The sequence below is a fragment of the Haliotis rufescens genome, unplaced genomic scaffold (genome assembly GCF_023055435.1).
Source record: "Haliotis rufescens isolate VD_foot unplaced genomic scaffold, xgHalRufe1.0.p SCAF_9, whole genome shotgun sequence".
Lineage (NCBI taxonomy): Eukaryota > Metazoa > Mollusca > Gastropoda > Lepetellida > Haliotidae > Haliotis > Haliotis rufescens.
The window spans coordinates 22120345-22138410 of record NW_025964383.1 but is presented as its reverse complement, the minus strand read 5'-3'; the positions used below and the strand labels follow the sequence as shown (position 1 = coordinate 22138410).

Genomic DNA, 18066 nt, shown 5'->3' with positions numbered 1-18066 from the left:
AGGTTACTGCACATAAATAGGGACATGCATGTTTTACGTGTGTGATGAGTGTGATGTGTGTGGTGTGTGTGGCAGTCCAATAGTACCAACTACCTGACATACCCCACTCACACAGTACACTGACTGACACAGCATACCAAACGGTCCTTGTTTTATCCCACTAATGCCTAGCGACAGATAGGGTGACAAGTACAATAGTTTCACTTCTTCCGGTATGTCACGACCAGGGATCGAACCACTGACCTCCAGGCAGACACTCTATCCACAAGGCGGTCAGCTTTAAACAGGAAAATCCAAGTTGTATTTTCTTCTAGTTTTATGCCATCACTTTAGGCTTGGTACTTGCATGTTGTTTGAGGTTGGGGTAATGCCTTTGCCTGAACCAAAGGTAATGGCATCGGATTGAATATGCATGATGGTGTTCATAATTTCTGAGACATTGAGGAAAGTGTGCGGAACGTAACGGGCTGCTTCTGTTTTTGCAAGAAGTTGCAAATGATTTCTTGAATTAGTCTAACATAATAGTTTTTAGAAACGGTGGTTACTTACGCATTGTAGAAAGTGGCTGAATTCAGGAGTTGAAATGAAAACTGTAACCTATCATAAATATCTAGGTATTATTTTCTCAGAGATTAGTGTGGTCAAGCGCTTGTGAAACCCTATCTATTCAACCCAGAATGCCTAGCATGCCTATTCATAGACTATTGAGGAGTTATAAAAATTTACCTTTTCATGCTTTTCAAACAATATTTGATACTAAGATATGACTAATTTTAGTGTGTAGCAGAAATCAAGGGATTCACTTTAAGGGAGGCCTTAGTCTCGGTGTTTCCAAACGGTCGTCAAGTGGTGTCGTTATGAGGCATGTTGGAAGGAGTCACTTATGTGTCCATTTTTATAGTCGTTGCATAGGTTATTGGTGTAAACTTACCACATGCTGAAACACTTTGATGATAATGGGAAAATAAACTGGGTCTCTCATATGTTAGTACCTAAATTAATGTTCAAGAAGGGTTTTTCATGTCTGGCTTACTCAAGATATATCTTAATATGTTCATGCAAAGATGTAAGGATATCAAAAGTATAGGTAATGGGGGTTCTGGCTCACTGCCACTGGAGTCTGATTTATATACCTATACCACTACTACAGAGAGAATTTTTTTATGCAAAAACGATGATGCGATTCAAAAGGGCGTCTTTCTTCTTTGGCACCCCCTACAATATTTTTTTCCCACTAGAGCAATAGGATGTGCACAAAGCATACAACTGTGCCTTACAAATTCCCAATTGAAAATTTGTGCCCAACTTCAACTACAAAATAATCGCAATGAATCCTATTGCTCTAGTGGAAAAAATATTGTAGGGGGTGCTGAAATTGGGGGTGCCAAAGAAGAAAAAGACGCCCTCTTGACATAAAAAATTCCCTCCGTAGTAGTAGTGGTACAGGTATATAAATCTGGCTCCAGTGGAAGTGAGCCAGAACCCCCATTACCTATACTACTATATCGTTTCAGAATTGGCATGATAAGATTTCAAGATATTCGTTTTTGAATTTGTATAGTGGTTATAAGTGTCCTAGAAGTTGAAAAAATATGTAAACCGAATTATTTAATTGTAAGGATTCATTGCGATTATTTTGTAGGTTTCGTTCGCCGTCCCATAAGTTGAAACGATTTAAGATTCAAATTGATCCGAAAATGTTGTTATGCACACATTGTAATGGCAATTGTACTGAAGACGGGTTCCATTTATTCCTTGTATGTCCCCATCATGTCAAGCAAAGAAAACTTTATACCACTTGATTATACCTATCCTAGTAGAGATATGTCTTACACCTAAATGGAATTTACATATATAACTATGTGGAAGTGTAATTACAAGAAATGTGCCCATAAACGTGTGTTATTTGTGTATCATAATGAATATCAACCCACTGTAAATGATTTGTATATCTGCGCAGTACTTTGGGCCAAAGGTCTGCAATACAAATAAACCTGTCACTTGCACACGCTTTTCTACTTTGCATAATAGAATACCAAAATATGATTCAGTAAACAGTAACAACAGGGATATTTATTCATGTATTTACAACAATGTTCTTTCAAGCAATACATATGTTGGATGAATGTTGATGAGGATGCTGACCTGATATTTACAACAGAAAATTCCATGAATTACTTGTATGATGTGTGAAATTCAGAAACTTAGCTAGATCTACCATTCTTGAATTAGCACTATGTCATTTTGATGAAACATGAAATGCACTTCTATAAAAGATGACAAAAGAATCCTTGGAAATAATACCATCTTGCTAATCTAATTGTTCATATTAATGACACTGATGTAATAACACTGTGAGACAATAATCTTTAAATATTTCGCCTTTTTCATCATGTACAGCAAGGGCAAAATGCCTGCAAGTTCAGGTTCAAAACATTCCGCACACATGTATGGACACAGGCACCAAATTTCATGATTTGTGATGTCATTACTGCATGGCAACTTAGTATGGACATGGGGTTGCCAAGCAACTAAAAAACAATTTGTTCACCAGGTCTGTCAGGTGGCAACAAAACCTTTCATTTATTGTCCAGAATTACTCTTCCACTTTGTACACACATATATTTCAATTTGCCTAATCCTTCATTTTCTTCATCTTTTCTGGTCTGAAAACATTAAAACATTGATTAGTTAATATATCTGGGTTAATGTTATTTTAATAAGATATTTCTTTTTCAGTAGAAAAATCTGTCAAATTATACCTCTTGTAATCATTTATTCATATTTTGTAAGCGTCAGAGAAACCTTCAAATGCAGATCTTTCAGTACTTGGTGGAATAGAAAGGCATTTACGGAATGTCCCTTTCATAAGTTTAATCATTGTAGGGCAACACATTTAATTACCTTCCTCTAAGAATGAACTTAAGAGAGCAGACAGCTCAGGCGAACATGAAACAACTGAGGAAGCATCAGTGGCTGACACACCCTCCCCTGTTTGTGATGAGGCTGCTGATTGGCTGCCCTTACTTTCACCTGGCTCACCTAGTTATTCAGCCTTGCATTAAAAACTAGGTAATCATGCAGACCACAAATTTTGTTGCCTTTTGTAACAAGAATTGGGCACTGGGTTTGAAGCTATTCCACTGTGTCCATGATCACAACATCAAAGGAAGATACACAACTCCTTAGGCCAGACATTCAGCATGACAATGATTCATTACACTCAGGTTAGTGTCTGTTGCAAAATTGTAGAATTTTCCTATTCGAAATATTCTATAAGTAATACGTTACCACTGTTATACCGAGCCTGTTGTCTCCCACAGCTGCTGCTATAGCGAAATCTACCACAGAGATCTTAATTACCTCATGCAGCATGTGCGTAGCCACCGTAGCTGCCATGTGACACCCTTCACTCTTGTCTCTTGCGAGAGCAAGTGCTCGGGGGACGGACGGGCGGGCAGCAGCCCAGTGGTAACGTACTACTTATAGAATATTCCGAATAGGAAAATTCTACAAATTACATTAAGTAATACGTTACCACTGTTATACCGAGGCTGACTAGCGGAAGTAAACACCAAGGCGGAAGCACTCGATGCGCATGCACCTAGCTAGGCGTTACCCTATAGGAATACCAAAGCACTGTCAAGCGCATACCGTAAGGCTCAATCGTCATTGCCAAAACGATTGGTGACTCCAAACGGCCCCACTGGATAGGTATTTCATCGCCGCAGCGGATGAGAACACAGTATCTGTGTGAGCTAAATCTTAGATCAGGTTAAACAGTCGAAAGAGGGAAATTAATTTCATTCAGACCGTATATCCCCGAGCAAGCCTATTTAAAGTATGTAATAGGCGCGTGACCTAATTCCAGTATTCGTAAGCATGTATCACAAGGTTGGAATACACGACAGACAATTAAATGCATAATTGTCAAAATACAAATAAGGACAAAACACACAAAAGGCCGCCTCACCTGTGGTGTGAGTACGCTGGTTTGCAGGACCCCCACTCCTGTACCCACGGCGTGGGAACATTAGAGACGACCCAGATTGACCACCGTGCAAGGACTAACGACTGCGGAGTTTGGAATTGCGCTGGACACACCCCCTAGATGACCGCTTGTGCCGCGATCAGTGGCCCAAGACGGTGCACCCCCTCCACGTCTTCATCAGAAACCTTTCTGAGGTAATGATTGGCAAAAACCGAGTCAGAACGCCAGTAACAACCTCGTAATATTCTGTGAACAGAGATATTCGAGTGTAGGGCAAATGTTGCCGCTAGCGCCCTGATCTCGTGCGGGTTTGACCCCGCTACCGGTAACCCCCGAGACCGGTACGCCAGATTGATGACAGAACAAAGCCACAACGCAATCGAATTGCGAGTTATGTCAACCGTGCGATGTAAGATTTCTTTGAGTGATCTTACAGTGAATTCTCTCTCCGTTTCCCCGATTCTCTGATTCTTGGCGACGAAAGCCATGAGCAGGCCCAGGCGGACCGCTCCTTCGTCACCCCTATCGAATCGTACCTTGGCGACATCGAGTGCATGAATTTCGGATACACGTGCCGCCGTGGCAAAGGAGAGGAGAAATGCTGTTTTCCAAGTTACATGCCAGAACGAAGCACTATGCAAGGGTTCATACGGAGCTTCCGTAAGTGATTGCAACACTAGGGAAAGATCCCAGGCCGGTGCCCAAAGGCGGCCCTTCTTAAGATCGTGCTGTTTGAAACCCTTGATAATACCCCGTATCACCGGCTCTTTGGAGAGACTGGTACCCATAGCAACGTCCCGTACCGTAGCAACGGACAAGACATAGTTGGCAATGGAACCCCCGGAGAGTTTCCGGGTCTCTCGCAAGTGAGACATGAAACGAGCAATATCCTGCACAGATACCTTATCTGGCGAATGAATGTGATGTTTACAACACCACTTCGTGATAATAACCCAACGTGCATTATACACCTTCTGGGTAGAATCACGATGCACACTAACGTATGCCCGAGACGACATTTTTTGATTCTATGAACAAAGAGCAAAACATGGTCACAACGCACGCACCACAATGATTCACAAACAAGCATTTTCACAGGAAAATAAACGAGCAATGTGAACATATAACATACACATATAACATATAGAGAAATAAGTGATGTTAACCCCCAAACAAACAAGAACAGGGGATACGTAAATCACAACGTGCATACGCGAACCCCGCAAGTATAGAGAAAAAAGGGCGGGGAAAATTCTCCGTTTGGCGAGAAAATCATATCCATGCGGAGCTACCGCAACGCCCCATAAAAGCACACTTTATTAGAGAATAAACTATAATAAATATCACCGAATATTCGAGGAACGCTTCAGCAGTAGGATACAAGAGTGAAGGGCGTCACATGACAGCTAGGTGGCTACGCACGTGCTGCATGAGGTAATTGAGATCTCTGTGGTAGATTTCACTATAGCAGCAATTGTGGGAGACAACAGCCTCGGTATAACAGTGGTAACGTATTACTTAATGTAATTTAATCTCTCAATATCCACATCAATCTCTTCACTCACTCACAAATGCATGTTAGTATATAGTGGAATGAAGCAGCACACCACCCACAAAATCAGACTCTCCATGCAATTAAGTTCAAGTCATGCAATACAAGTTCAAGTTGTGCAGCTAATGAGTTGAAGGTGCTATGTAAGTGAACATCTGTTTCTGGAGTTGAAACGCACGATTCTTCCTACGAACACAGCTGGTGGTCAACATACACACATCAGTAAGTAAATTGATCAATGTATGTCTAACTCATCTTGATCAACTAATAACTAACAAAAGCCATTTTCTTCAAGATTTGGAGAAAGTTTCTTTGGAAGTACATGTAACTGTTTCTATATGGTGAAGCTTGTCACATTATGCTGTACAAAACACAGTTAGATCACACATGTATAGCCCACTTTGACCAACAGGTCATAATATTTTCAGTTGAGACTTACCTCCCGTAGCATCGCCATGAGAAAATATAACAGGTGTATCCATTTCATGTGAAATCTTCTCTGACAACTCAGAATCTTGGGCTAAGCTCACACCCTAAAACCACAACAACAAAACTTTGTCAGTTCTTTCAACACTAAAACCTATATAATTTAAGATAAACATTTGTTTGCTTGTTTGTTTCTTTGTTGTTTAACGTCGCACTCAACAATATTCCAGCTATATGACGGCGACCAGACAATCCATAAACTGACATCATGAGCATCGATCCATTCAACTGGAATACGATGATATGCATCAACCAAGTCAGCGAGCCAGATCACCCAATCCCGTTAGTCACCTTTTACGGCAAGCATAAGTTGCAAAAGACCTATTCTACCCCAGATCTTCACGGGTCTAAAATATATTCAGTCTAAACACACATTAATGTTCTTCTGCATCCATAAAGTTCATACATATATACATTTATATACACTTCCAATCACCAATTCATTTTTAATCTCACCAATACAGCTATTCATAATCAGTAATGTCACTTTCAAAGAAACTGCTGTCACGAGCACTGTACCTCACCTTAATATGTAGTCAAAAGTATATGTCAACAAAGTCAGGCACTTAAAATATATGTGTCCATGTCGAAGTTCAGCTTCCTCAGTCTTTCAATTTCAAAGGAGGAATTTACAGAGCAAATATGCCTTTGAGAGATTTTAAGAACAGTCAAATCAAGGTAAAATGTAAAATATTGTCTAAAAGAGAACATACGTGTCAAACCCTCCACAAAATACACATTGACCAAATTTTGTTGTCTTTTGAACAGATATGGCTGAGTTATGGCCACAAAAAGTTTCAGCTTTCTGTGTGGACGAAGTGCAAAGGTCAAATTAAGGTCAAGGTTCAACATATCACCCCAAAAAAATCCAGGACATATTTCTTTGATCCCACAACTAAAGTGGGTGGACTTTCAGTTAGGTGAGCTAGCAATGGGAATGGGTAAGATATTTTGAACTACAACAAGCATGTCTTACCTCCATAAAAGATTTAGCAAACTCCTCTGCAGCAGCTACTGAGCTGAAAGCTGCCTTAAAGTCCCTCCTGACTGTCTCGTCTGTTGAGAAGTCTTGGGCACTCCACATACAGGCTCTCCTCTGATTCTCTCTGGAAATATAAACAATCATAGAGGGATGACTTCAGGTGTGCAATATCGGTGACATTCCACAGGTGAGTGACATGACAAGCCAGGGGTCAATAGTGTAGGTATCTAGCCAAACCTAAAGACGCTAAGGGTTTTAGCAACTTGACTGTTAAAGTGTAGGAGTTGCCATAATCTTCTCAGAAGAAAGGAGAATTCCCAAATACTGTACATACACTCATATGATGTTTCCCCTCCCAATCCCCTTTTCAACCGCCTCTGTGGTCTAGTGGGTAGTGATTCTGTCCGAAAAGTGGAAAGTCGTGGTTGAATCCCTGGCCTCCCTAAGACGTTAAACGGTTGTTCTACTCTTTACCCTGCCTGATGGACGGCATTCAGATAAAACAAGGACTGGTCAGCATACTGTGTGTGAGTGTGGTATCCATGTTAAACTGTGGCATGGTATCTCCATTTGCTAGCTCTACGAACCCGACATAAGCCCAGGCAAGCGCAAACACGCACGCACGCACTCATACACACGAAAATTTTTTTTACTGTAGTTATGTGCGGAAAGATGTTTATTCAAAGTGAAGTATTTTTAACTGACTTACGTTCGTTTTGAGTGTTCCCGACAAATGACTTGGAAGCAGATTTTTTTAGAGATTCTGTCCGAAAAGTGGAAGGTCAGTGGTTCAACCCCTGGCCTCGTCATAGCTAAAGATGTTAAAAGACGGTTCTACTCATTACCTTGCCTGATGGTCGGCATTAAGAGGATAAAACAGGACTGGTCGGCTCGGAGTCAGCATAATGTGTGTGAGTGGGGTATCCATGGTAAACTGTGGCATGGTATCGCCATGGGCTAGCTCTACGAACCAGACATAAGCCCCGACACGCGTGCACGCAATTACGCACGCAATCACGAAGTCACACATTTTTTAGCGTCATTATTCTACGGATATATTTTCAAGGTGAAGTATTTTTATCTGACTTACAGTTTTATTGAGTGTTCGCGACAAATGAAATGGTTGCAGACTTTTTGTTTGTCATCTGTCTCCATGTCAATCTGGTTTCCGTTCACGTCATCATTGTACAGAATCTTCAAGTTGCCCATTCCAAGTTTCTAGAAAGAAGATCATTCTCGTTCAAAACAACTCCAAATAAAATGCTATGTCAACCTGTGAATGAATTTGTGAAACCCTTGTGTGACAGGTATGTTAGTGAATGAATATCCTTGTATGGTTTGAAGCAGCTTTAAGCTACCTAAATAACTATATATTTGTCAATTTATCTAACATTCGGGATGTAAAAAACACAGCGTTATCTTGAACCTTCGACTGTCATGAACTATAGAACTGTGTACTTCTATCTCAAAGTTTGCCACATTAACAGTTTTGAGGAGCACAAACAAGCATCTTACATAGTGTAGAGGAATTCTTCATACGTGCATATGTATTACCTATCCTTTCACTCCCAACATCGCTGTAACTTCCTGGTTACTATTACATCAAAAAGTGCTTATCGAAGCAGGTGGGGTAGAATAGGCCATGGTTGCCCGAAAAGGCGACTATGCTTGTCGTAAGAGGCGACTAATGACATCGGGTGATCAGGCTTGCTGACTTGGTTGATGCATGTCATCATATCCCAATTGCGTTGATCAATGCTCATGTTAATCATTGGATTGTCTGGTCCAGACTCGATTATTTACAGACCGCCATCATACAGCTGGAATATTGCTGAGTGCGGCGTTAAACAACCAACAAACAAAACATCAAAGCAGGAAATTAACAAGCTTGAGATGTTGTTTTTGTGAAGTTGACTAAATAATATGTGCCACTCACTCAGCTGTTGATTTTTGACTGCTGTTACTGATTGCTGCTATGCTTAATAAGGATATATACTACAAAAAGTTTGCTAAGGATAAAGTTTTGATGATATCAAAAAATCATCCAACAAATATAGATTTAACCCGGGACACAATGGTTGGGTGAAGGGACAGATGCATGCAATCATGGGCACAATGTGCATAAGGTGCTTGAAAACCCTATGTTTTGAGTTATCATGACAGAATCGTTGCACATCATTAGCAGGGAACACACGTTGGAGTCAGCCAAGGTATGATCAGCAGGGCATGGAATCAATATCAGGCGTTTGCATCAGGGACTTGCAGGTGTTCCTTGTTCCACCACACAGCGGGAAGACAGTTTTCTCCTGATTGCAGCATGATATTTTGTGACTACCACCACACTCAGAAATGACCCGCACAACACCAGTGGCGCTAACGTTTCTACTCAGACAGTGCTTAATCGTCGCCGTGAGGCATGTCTCCAGTAACGGAGGGAATGTATCAGACTGAACATCACAGGCAGGCATGTTAGGACTGGGCTTCAGGATTCCAAGGTAGTCAAACATGACTGCTATGGAGGAGGCTCAAGCATAATGGGGTAGGATCAGTAGAGCTGGAAGAACCAATCTCCATGTCCTACAGCGGAGCACAATGACAGGTGTGCGCTTCAGAGATGACATATTGACTGTGTAAGTGAGACTGTATGCTGGAGCAATCGGACTGGACTTCCTCCCCATGGACGTCAACGCATGATCGCATCGTGCCAGTGTCGTTAATGCCATCTTAGAGCAGAAAACCATTATGACAAGTGATCTAACTGATCATTGGTGAAATGTTGTTTGTTGGCATTGTGTTGCACATGACAACACACTTTTGTTCATGAAGCACATGATGTCTTCACGCCTGTTGTCGATGGCTATTTCAACATGTACACACAATTTGATGCTGAGCAATCTTTGAACAGTATATAATACTCTTACTTGATCTCTCTTGAGGCCCAAGTCTCTTCTACCCCTGTACATCACTGCAATACTGTGCAACACATAAAAAAAGCATCAATATCTTACCTTCCACTCATCATTCTCAAAATAAGTCAACGTAGCTCTCTTCTCAAATATGATGCTTTCTTCCTCAGAATCGTCATCTTCTTCCTCCTCCTCCTCTGTCACAGAGACGTCCTGGCTTTTGGACACAGTTGCCGAGTTGGGGGTATTCTTGGCTTGGGATACTAGCAGTACATCAGTTCCTCTTTTAGACAATTCTTCAGGTGACAGATAAACTGTTTTATTCCAAAATGGTCACAGTGAGTTTGGTTTATTAAGAATCTTATAGTATCAAATGACACAAATACACTATAAGTATTAATCTTTGGTTGAACAAGAATAACTCTATTCTATACCACTGAGAAAATGTTAAACAGCTATGAAAAATGATCATCCAGAAGGTTAAGATTTAATTACTTTGGTTCAGTTGGTAAGAGGTAGCACCCTGACACAAAGTCTTACCAGATTCCGTTGCCCTGACCAGCTCCTGAACCTCCTCAAACTTCTTCTTGAACTGTCTGGCCAGCTCTTCTGTCTGCAACACAAGACTCTCACATGAGATGACGACATACACAGTCCATCCTAAACAAGAACCGCCAGGAGATGACATATCTTCTCCATTCTGGTGCGATTCAGAAATGGAGTTTGGCTACTTATACCCAACTTTTGGTACATTGCCATTGGTTACCTTCAGTATTTTTCAGTATCCCAAATTATCCAAGACCAGTTCACAACTATACTGGTCTGTAAAGCAAGTTTCATCTGGAAATATCCGACGGTTTTGGAGTTCTGCACCGGAAATGAGCACTACCCTCATTTTCAGTATAAGTCCAACTTGTTGTGAAAAACAAAAAATTGAAGCTCCAAATTAATCAAACGGTACCAGTACACCACTAAACTGGCCTGCATAGCAAGCTTCGACAAGAAATATTCAACGGTTAAGGAGTCAAGAAACGGATGACAGACGGACAGACATGTTGATCGTTATATCCCCTAGTTTTTTCATAATGGGGAGATGATAAACAATGGATGTACAAGAAATAATTATCTATAGGGCTTTACTTACAAACCCATCATTGTATATTCTAGCGTGAGCCCAGGATGTTTGTCACAGACAGGATTTGTTTTCCGTTACTTCAAAACGTAATTTTGTTGGTAAATCCTGAGGATAGATCATCCCTCCACCCCCAAAAGCTTTAAATCCTTTCTTAACTGAAATGTAGATGCAAATTGGCGTATCAAAATGTAATGCTGCCCAAGACATGTCTGATATTTCAGTGGTGACTGACCTTGAACCTTAGGGCAAACTGTTCAACCTTGGCTTCGTTCTCAGCATAGTCTTGAGCAGTCCAGCACCAGGCTCTCTCTGACGTTGACATGGGAGACAGGGTCATATTGCCAGCTATCAGATGATTACATGCTACTTTGTGTACTTGATCTCGCCTCATAAGCAATCGATATTTATCTACAAGGAGCAAAAACAGAATGGAAAACATATATAAAGGTTTTATCATGTTATTGATCTAAAAACATTGTCCAGACGGAAGAACTGAACAACACATTTTCAAAGAGTCTGCTGTTGTTTGATATTACAGCACGGTTCTCGGACTAGTTTCAGTGGAACAGAAGAGTAAGCTTTGAACCCTGCCCTCATCATGCTTATGACAAGCATGTATATCACATCAAAAGGTTCTCTGTTGGTTGTTTCAAGCTATATGATGGTGGCCTGTAGGTAAGAGTCTAGATGAAATATGCCAATACATAAGATGCCAGACTCACCATCTTGTTTGAGGATCTTCATGTCTCCCACAGCTCTCTCCTTCCATTGGTTGGAATCCCGCACAAATCGGAACAGCTTCGATCTCTGGCAGTACACCACCTCCCAACCTTCTTCCCCTGCAAGGACATTTAAATCCACATCACATATACAGACAAACTATGCCAACAACAAAACAACAACTCACAAAAAAGACATAATATGAACAGGAAAGCACAATTTGGCCTTGAACTCACCGGTTTTGACTTCAACTAGTTCTGGAAGGTCAATGATGGGCTTAAAGTCAATGTCATCACTCTGCACAACATCATCATCATCAACATTGGTCCTGTTGCCTCCTGGGGAAGTCCCAAAGATCTGCTGACCTGCTCCTGACCACTGGAATGGTCGGTTCTCATCTGCCAGAGAAAAACATAGAATGTCAGGCCAAGCGCTATACTCAATAACCTGGGAAGGGACTTAACTAAGACTCCAAACAAAGGGTACCTGGCAAGCAAAATGGAGAAAGAACTTAGTTTGTTCAAAATTGTGATATTGTTTTTAAAGAGTTTTTTTAACATTGTATATCAACATTACATTCAATAATATGAACTAAGGATTAAGATTAGTCAATAAGGTCAATAAGTCATTTATGCCTTTGGTGTTTAACGCTGCTCTATGTAATATTGAGGCTACATGATGGCAGCCTGTAAACCATCAAATCTGGACCATGAAAATCCAGTGATTGACATTGTGAGCAACAATCAAGGCCGTTAACACCAAGTCAACGAGTCTGACCACCCACTCCATTAAGTTGCCTCTCATGACCAGCATAGCTTGCTGGGGAATTCCAACCAGGAATCACCACAGGGATATTTGTGAATTAAAGAAACATAAAATAGGAGCATGTAACATTCTTGTTGGAGAACCATAGTTTCTCCTTCAATTTAAAGGTCTATTCATATTGAATATCAATTCAAGCATTAAGCCACTTCCTCTTTATTGATCCTGATATGAGTGAAATACACTTGACCAAGTGATCACATTCGAATCTAGATGCTACTATATATTACATCAATTAAGAGCATCCTAATTCCAATTTGGGAAATTTAGACATTTGCTTCAGACTTAGGGCAGAATAATGCTGGGAATTACATTTGTTTTTTTGGTTTGGTTTGTTGTTTAACGCCGCACTCAGCAATATTCTAGCTATATGACGGCAGTCTGTAAATAATCGAGTCGGGACCAGACAATCCAGCGATTGATATTATGAGCATCGATCCACGCAATTTGGATCGATAACGTGCATCAACCAAGTCAGCGAGCCTGACCACCCGATCCCGTTAGTCGCCTTTTACGACAAGCATAGTCACCTTTTACGGCAAGCATGGGTTGCTGAAGACCTATTCTACCACGGAATCTTCGGACTTCAGCAAAATAATGCTGGCAATTACATTTGGGGTTGAAAAGGCTGCAAGCAATTCTAGGACTGATGATGGTAACTGTCTACTTGCCTTTCTTGAAAGCATAACCAACAGCATCTCCCTGTGCAGCTAGGGTAGAAAAGGACATCCCTGAAGCCTGGCCGAACATGCAGAACCCTTCACTGGCACCAGTACTGCCTGCAACACCTCATGGTCAATAAGTCATTAATGCAAACATCATCGCCTTTGGTGTTTAACGCTGCACTACGTAATATTGAGGCTACATGATGGCAGCCTGTAAAAAATCAAATGTGGGCCATGACAATCCAGTGATTGATATTGTGAGCAACAATCAATGCAGTTAACACCAAGTCAAAGAGTATGACCACCCAATCCATTAAGTTGCCTCTTATGACCAGCATAGATTGCTGGGGAATTTCAACCAGGAGTCACCACAGGAATATTTGTGAATTAAAGGAACATAAAATAGGAGCATGTAACATAGAAGCTCTGTCACCATCCAATTACTCTCATTCCCTATGGCCCTCAAATCCTATCTGGTGTCAGTTTCACAACGGTTGAATATTCAGTGTGAAAATTAAACGGGGACCCTTGGGTCTCCAAATATTTCTATTAACATGATGGTTATGACAAGGATCCACTGACTTGCATGCTCAATTCTGACACTTATATTGATACCTCAACAAAGCTCCAGACGACTATCAATACTGATTACTTCATGGAAGTGTAAATACTATAAACCAAAATCACTTACTACCAGCACTGCTTGAAACTTGAACTGAAGCTCTCGTTGGTGCTGGACTTGTCTCCTCAGATTTTGCTGGATTGATAAACAATCCTAAATAAACTTTGGAATAAAGAAATTAAATTACCAATGTGATATTTCTGAAAAAAAGAAGCTCGTCATTACACTTATTTTATACTCTTGTTAGAGAACGATAGTTTCATCCTTTTAGGCATAACCTCATGAAGACTGTTAATAAAACTCACATTTGGTTTTGACCTTGCTGGGCATGCTGACTTTACTGGGGTCATAGTCCTCACAGCCAATACAGCCTGGACAAGGGGGTTTGTTTTCATAGAGGTAGAAGGACTCGGGCAACAGGTACTTCCTGGCTCTGGCCTTCTGTTGCTCTGTAGCCTCCTCCACATGCAGGAACTCCACACCTGAAGTGTCTAAGGGACACATAACCAAACGTCAGAAACAAGGAAGTAGAGCAGGCATCTCATGGGTAAAGTGCCTTTTAGAAATCAGTGGGTGAAATCAGTTTTTCAGAACTGTAGGGTCAAAAATGAAAAATGGTGTTTTTTTCCTTTTTCACAAAAAGTCCAATGGTTACTTCTCCTCCTATATAAACATACCTTGAAAACTATTTCATGACTAAATTAGTTGGAAGTTGCTGTTTTTTCTGAATGTAACATTTACCAAAATAAAATAGCAACAATCCGTTATTACCTGTGACAATTCATAATCCAATTAACATCCTCACATAGTGCCACTTCTGGAGGGGCATATCTTAGAAAAGTAAAATGTGGAGGCGGGTGCCACTACTTCGAAACATCACATTTAATATGTAGTATAGGTGAGCACCAGACCTAGTGGCCTGGTTCCCACAGTGGGAACCACTACACCAACACCCAAGTGGTTTTCTACATGCAGACGGCAAACTGCACAGGGCTAGTGTATAGCACTAGTAATTATCAGATTCTCATCCCATGGGGAAAAGATGCAAAAGTCCAAAAGCATAAATAATGATGCTTTGCTACATACACTGATCAAGCATTAAAAACACAATTCCAATAATCCCCATAAGATATTTCATAAAGAGGGCCAGGTTTGTGCTCAAAAGTTGATATTGTCGTAATAACAATATTGTGTTTTTAATGCTGGCTAGAATGCTTCTACATCAGAAACACCATGAATCAACATTTCTATCAATAAAGAAATCCATCAACCTTTAACAAATCAAGGTAGGCAACAAATTTAAAGACAAGTAATAGGGTGACAAATAAACAAAAAATAAAGGATAACAACTTCTTTATTATACTGGGATAGCAGTCCTGCTTGACAACGGTACGAGGATCTATACCGGAACTGCGCTATTACAGTACAATAAAAGAGTTGTTATCCATAACAATTTTGTGTCAACTTTGTCATGTTTGTCATCCGTCAACTTTGTCATTCGTCAACTTCTAAGAAATGCCTATCAAACAATTGAAGGTATGAGGTATACAAAGAGATGCAAATTAATAGGGAAAGACATCAATGCTATGTTCTATTAACCGGCTATGGTCAGTAACACACAAACAGACAGGGAAGCATACAAGCACAAGGGCTGACACTTTCCCCATCTGGTTCAAGGAAGTACTGGCTCCACAAACAAGGTACATATCAGAAAGTTGAAGCTTCCAAAGGATATTTCAATTCCAGTGCTTACAACACAATGCACACCAACAACATCATCATGAACATTACAGATCTAAACTGAGAAATATACCAAGTGACATAATATTTATTGAACATTCTTGTGATGGGTGTCGAAAATATACAAACTGTTCTTAATCAGAAACATTACAAATAAAATAGAAAATAAATATCAGCGTCCCTTTAGCTGTTCAGGCACAATTTATGTAAATGGACTATAACTGACACATTTCACTTGAATTTGAAGTGGGACACATTTTTTTGTCAAACTGAATTAAATGATATCTACGTAACAAAATATGGTGAGTTAAACCAAGGTATGGGTGACTAATGGTTTATTGGCAGATATATTTACATAGTCATGTTACTATCACACACACATTCTGTATTGTCAATAATGTATGTAAATTGAGAATAATTGCCCGATTTCTCTTGTATTTATGTAGTGGGCTAATGTGGTAAGTACAAACAAGGTATGGGTTGCTGATAATTTATTGACAGTCCACATATACATGGTCCAGTTAGTTTCATACCAACTCAGCTGATTAGCCAGTGCAACTTTCTCTAATAACAGACAAATGCCTTTGAAAAAAACAAAGACAATTTGCTGTCTCCAAACAATTTTCCCAGCTCAAGTAACTTGTTAGCGTTAAAATTGCCGTGTAAAAGATGTGAAGTCTTTCATTTCTACTGCAACTTTCCTGTATTCAAAGTGTTCTCAGACAAATATATTTTCAAATAGACATTTGAATCTTGTTGTCATCATACATGATGCCAAAGAACTGGGTATCCAATTTGTGTCACCTTTAACATGTTTAATATAAAATGTCAAGGCCAGAGAACAATTCTACAGAAACAGATTGCACTGGGTGCAAAGGGTCACACAGCAGGGAAGTTACACTGATTTAGTACTGAAAATCAGTGACGACACCTGGAAGTGAACAACACTTGATGTATATCTGAGATTTGAAGGACAAGATTGTTTGTTGTCTGTCATGAGAACCTGTACCTAATCAAGTCAAGGCAGAACAATGCGCCAGTGACTAAAGTAAAGCAAACAATGAGTATGGAGGCAGTGTGGATACCAAGCTACAAGTGGAGGAGGATACTGGTCTCACCATTCAGCTTGGAGGAGTAGTAAGGGTTGCCAAGGTTACCAGTCCCCTGACTGCTAGAATATGTCATCTTTGGTTCATCTATCAACTCGTCCAGATCAGAGCTATAATAAGGGTTGCCATCCTCCCCGGTGGCCTGACTGACTGTGATGGATGTGACAGTCTCCACAACCACTGAGCTGTCCAAGTGTTCTGTGTGGTAATGGTTGCCCTTGCCCCCAGTCCTCTGGGTGCTACTGCTCTGTATCACTGACTCTATACCCGTCTGGTCAAGCTGGGATGAATAGTAAGGATTGCCTTCATCACCTGTTTCTTCATAGCTGGCACTAGACAGAAGGGACTCATCCACAAGTCTGTCCAGTTCAGAGCTGTAGTAGGGATTGCCCTCACCACCAGTACCATGTGCAACCTTGGTTGCTGACATGGATTCTATGACAGCAGCCTGTACAAACTTTGCTGTATGATAAGGATTGCCTTTGTCTCCAGTACCTTGTATATTTGCAGCTTCCATCTGGGGTTCTACACTTGCTTCCTATAACTGAGCCTTGTAATATGGGTTGTCCTTGTTTCTAGTACCCTGAATGTCCATACTTATCATCTGGGATTCAACTCCGGATTTTTCTAGCTCAGCCTTATAATATGGATTGCCCTTGTCACCTTGACCTTGAATGTTGGAACTGGTCATCAAAGACTCCATACTGGACACATCTAGCCCAGATTTATAATATGGATTTCCCCTGTCACCAGTACCATGTACAGTTGTAGCTGCCATTTCTTCCACTATCTCAGAGTCATCAAGATGCTGTACATAATACCTCAATCACCTGTTCCTTGTACACTGGTGCTAGTCATAAAAGATTCTGCACTCGTTTTCTCAATGTCTGCTTTGTAATATGGGTTTCCCTTGTCCCCAATTCCTTGAACACTCGCAGAAGACATATGTTCCTCAACCCAAGATGTATCCAGTCTTTCCTTATAGTAAGGACTGCCCTCATCCCCTGTTGGCTGACTAGACCTACTGGTCTGTAAGGGCTCTATGCTTAGGTTCTCAAGCTCAGCTTTGTAATAAGGATTGCCACTATCACCAGAAACCTGCTTGGTTGAGCTTGTCATCAGAGCTTCAACTAAAGAGATCAGATGGAATCATTGCAGCAATAACCATATTAGCTTACCTGTACACATTAACCCTCAATACAATCAGGTTTCAAATACATCCTTAACTCTAAAAGATCTTACGTCACAATGACATAATAATGACATATGGGTGGCATTTTATTTTCTGTAACTTTTATACAGGTAAAATGGTTACGGGACACCATATATTTTCATC

The 18066-nt window shown here is 40.5% G+C and overlaps 1 protein-coding gene across 2 annotated transcripts in view; it reads right to left on the bottom strand.

Annotated features, from left to right (window-relative positions):
* The window catches only part of LOC124120609 (RANBP2-like and GRIP domain-containing protein 8), a 302310-nt gene that overhangs the window by 219150 nt on the left and 65094 nt on the right, over positions 1-18066 (bottom strand). Inside the window, exons 25-29 of one of the 2 annotated variants that reach the window (XM_048391239.1) lie at positions 13266-13382; positions 12009-12170; positions 11775-11891; positions 11285-11460; positions 10458-10530 (exon numbers count right to left, since the gene is read on the bottom strand). The exons of the other annotated variant lie outside the window; for it this stretch is intronic. Of the exons in view, the coding sequence (XP_048247196.1) occupies positions 10458-10530; positions 11285-11460; positions 11775-11891; positions 12009-12170; positions 13266-13382 (645 nt within the window). The remainder of the gene's footprint in view (positions 1-10457; positions 10531-11284; positions 11461-11774; positions 11892-12008; positions 12171-13265; positions 13383-18066) is intronic. 2 annotated transcript variants of the gene reach the window in all.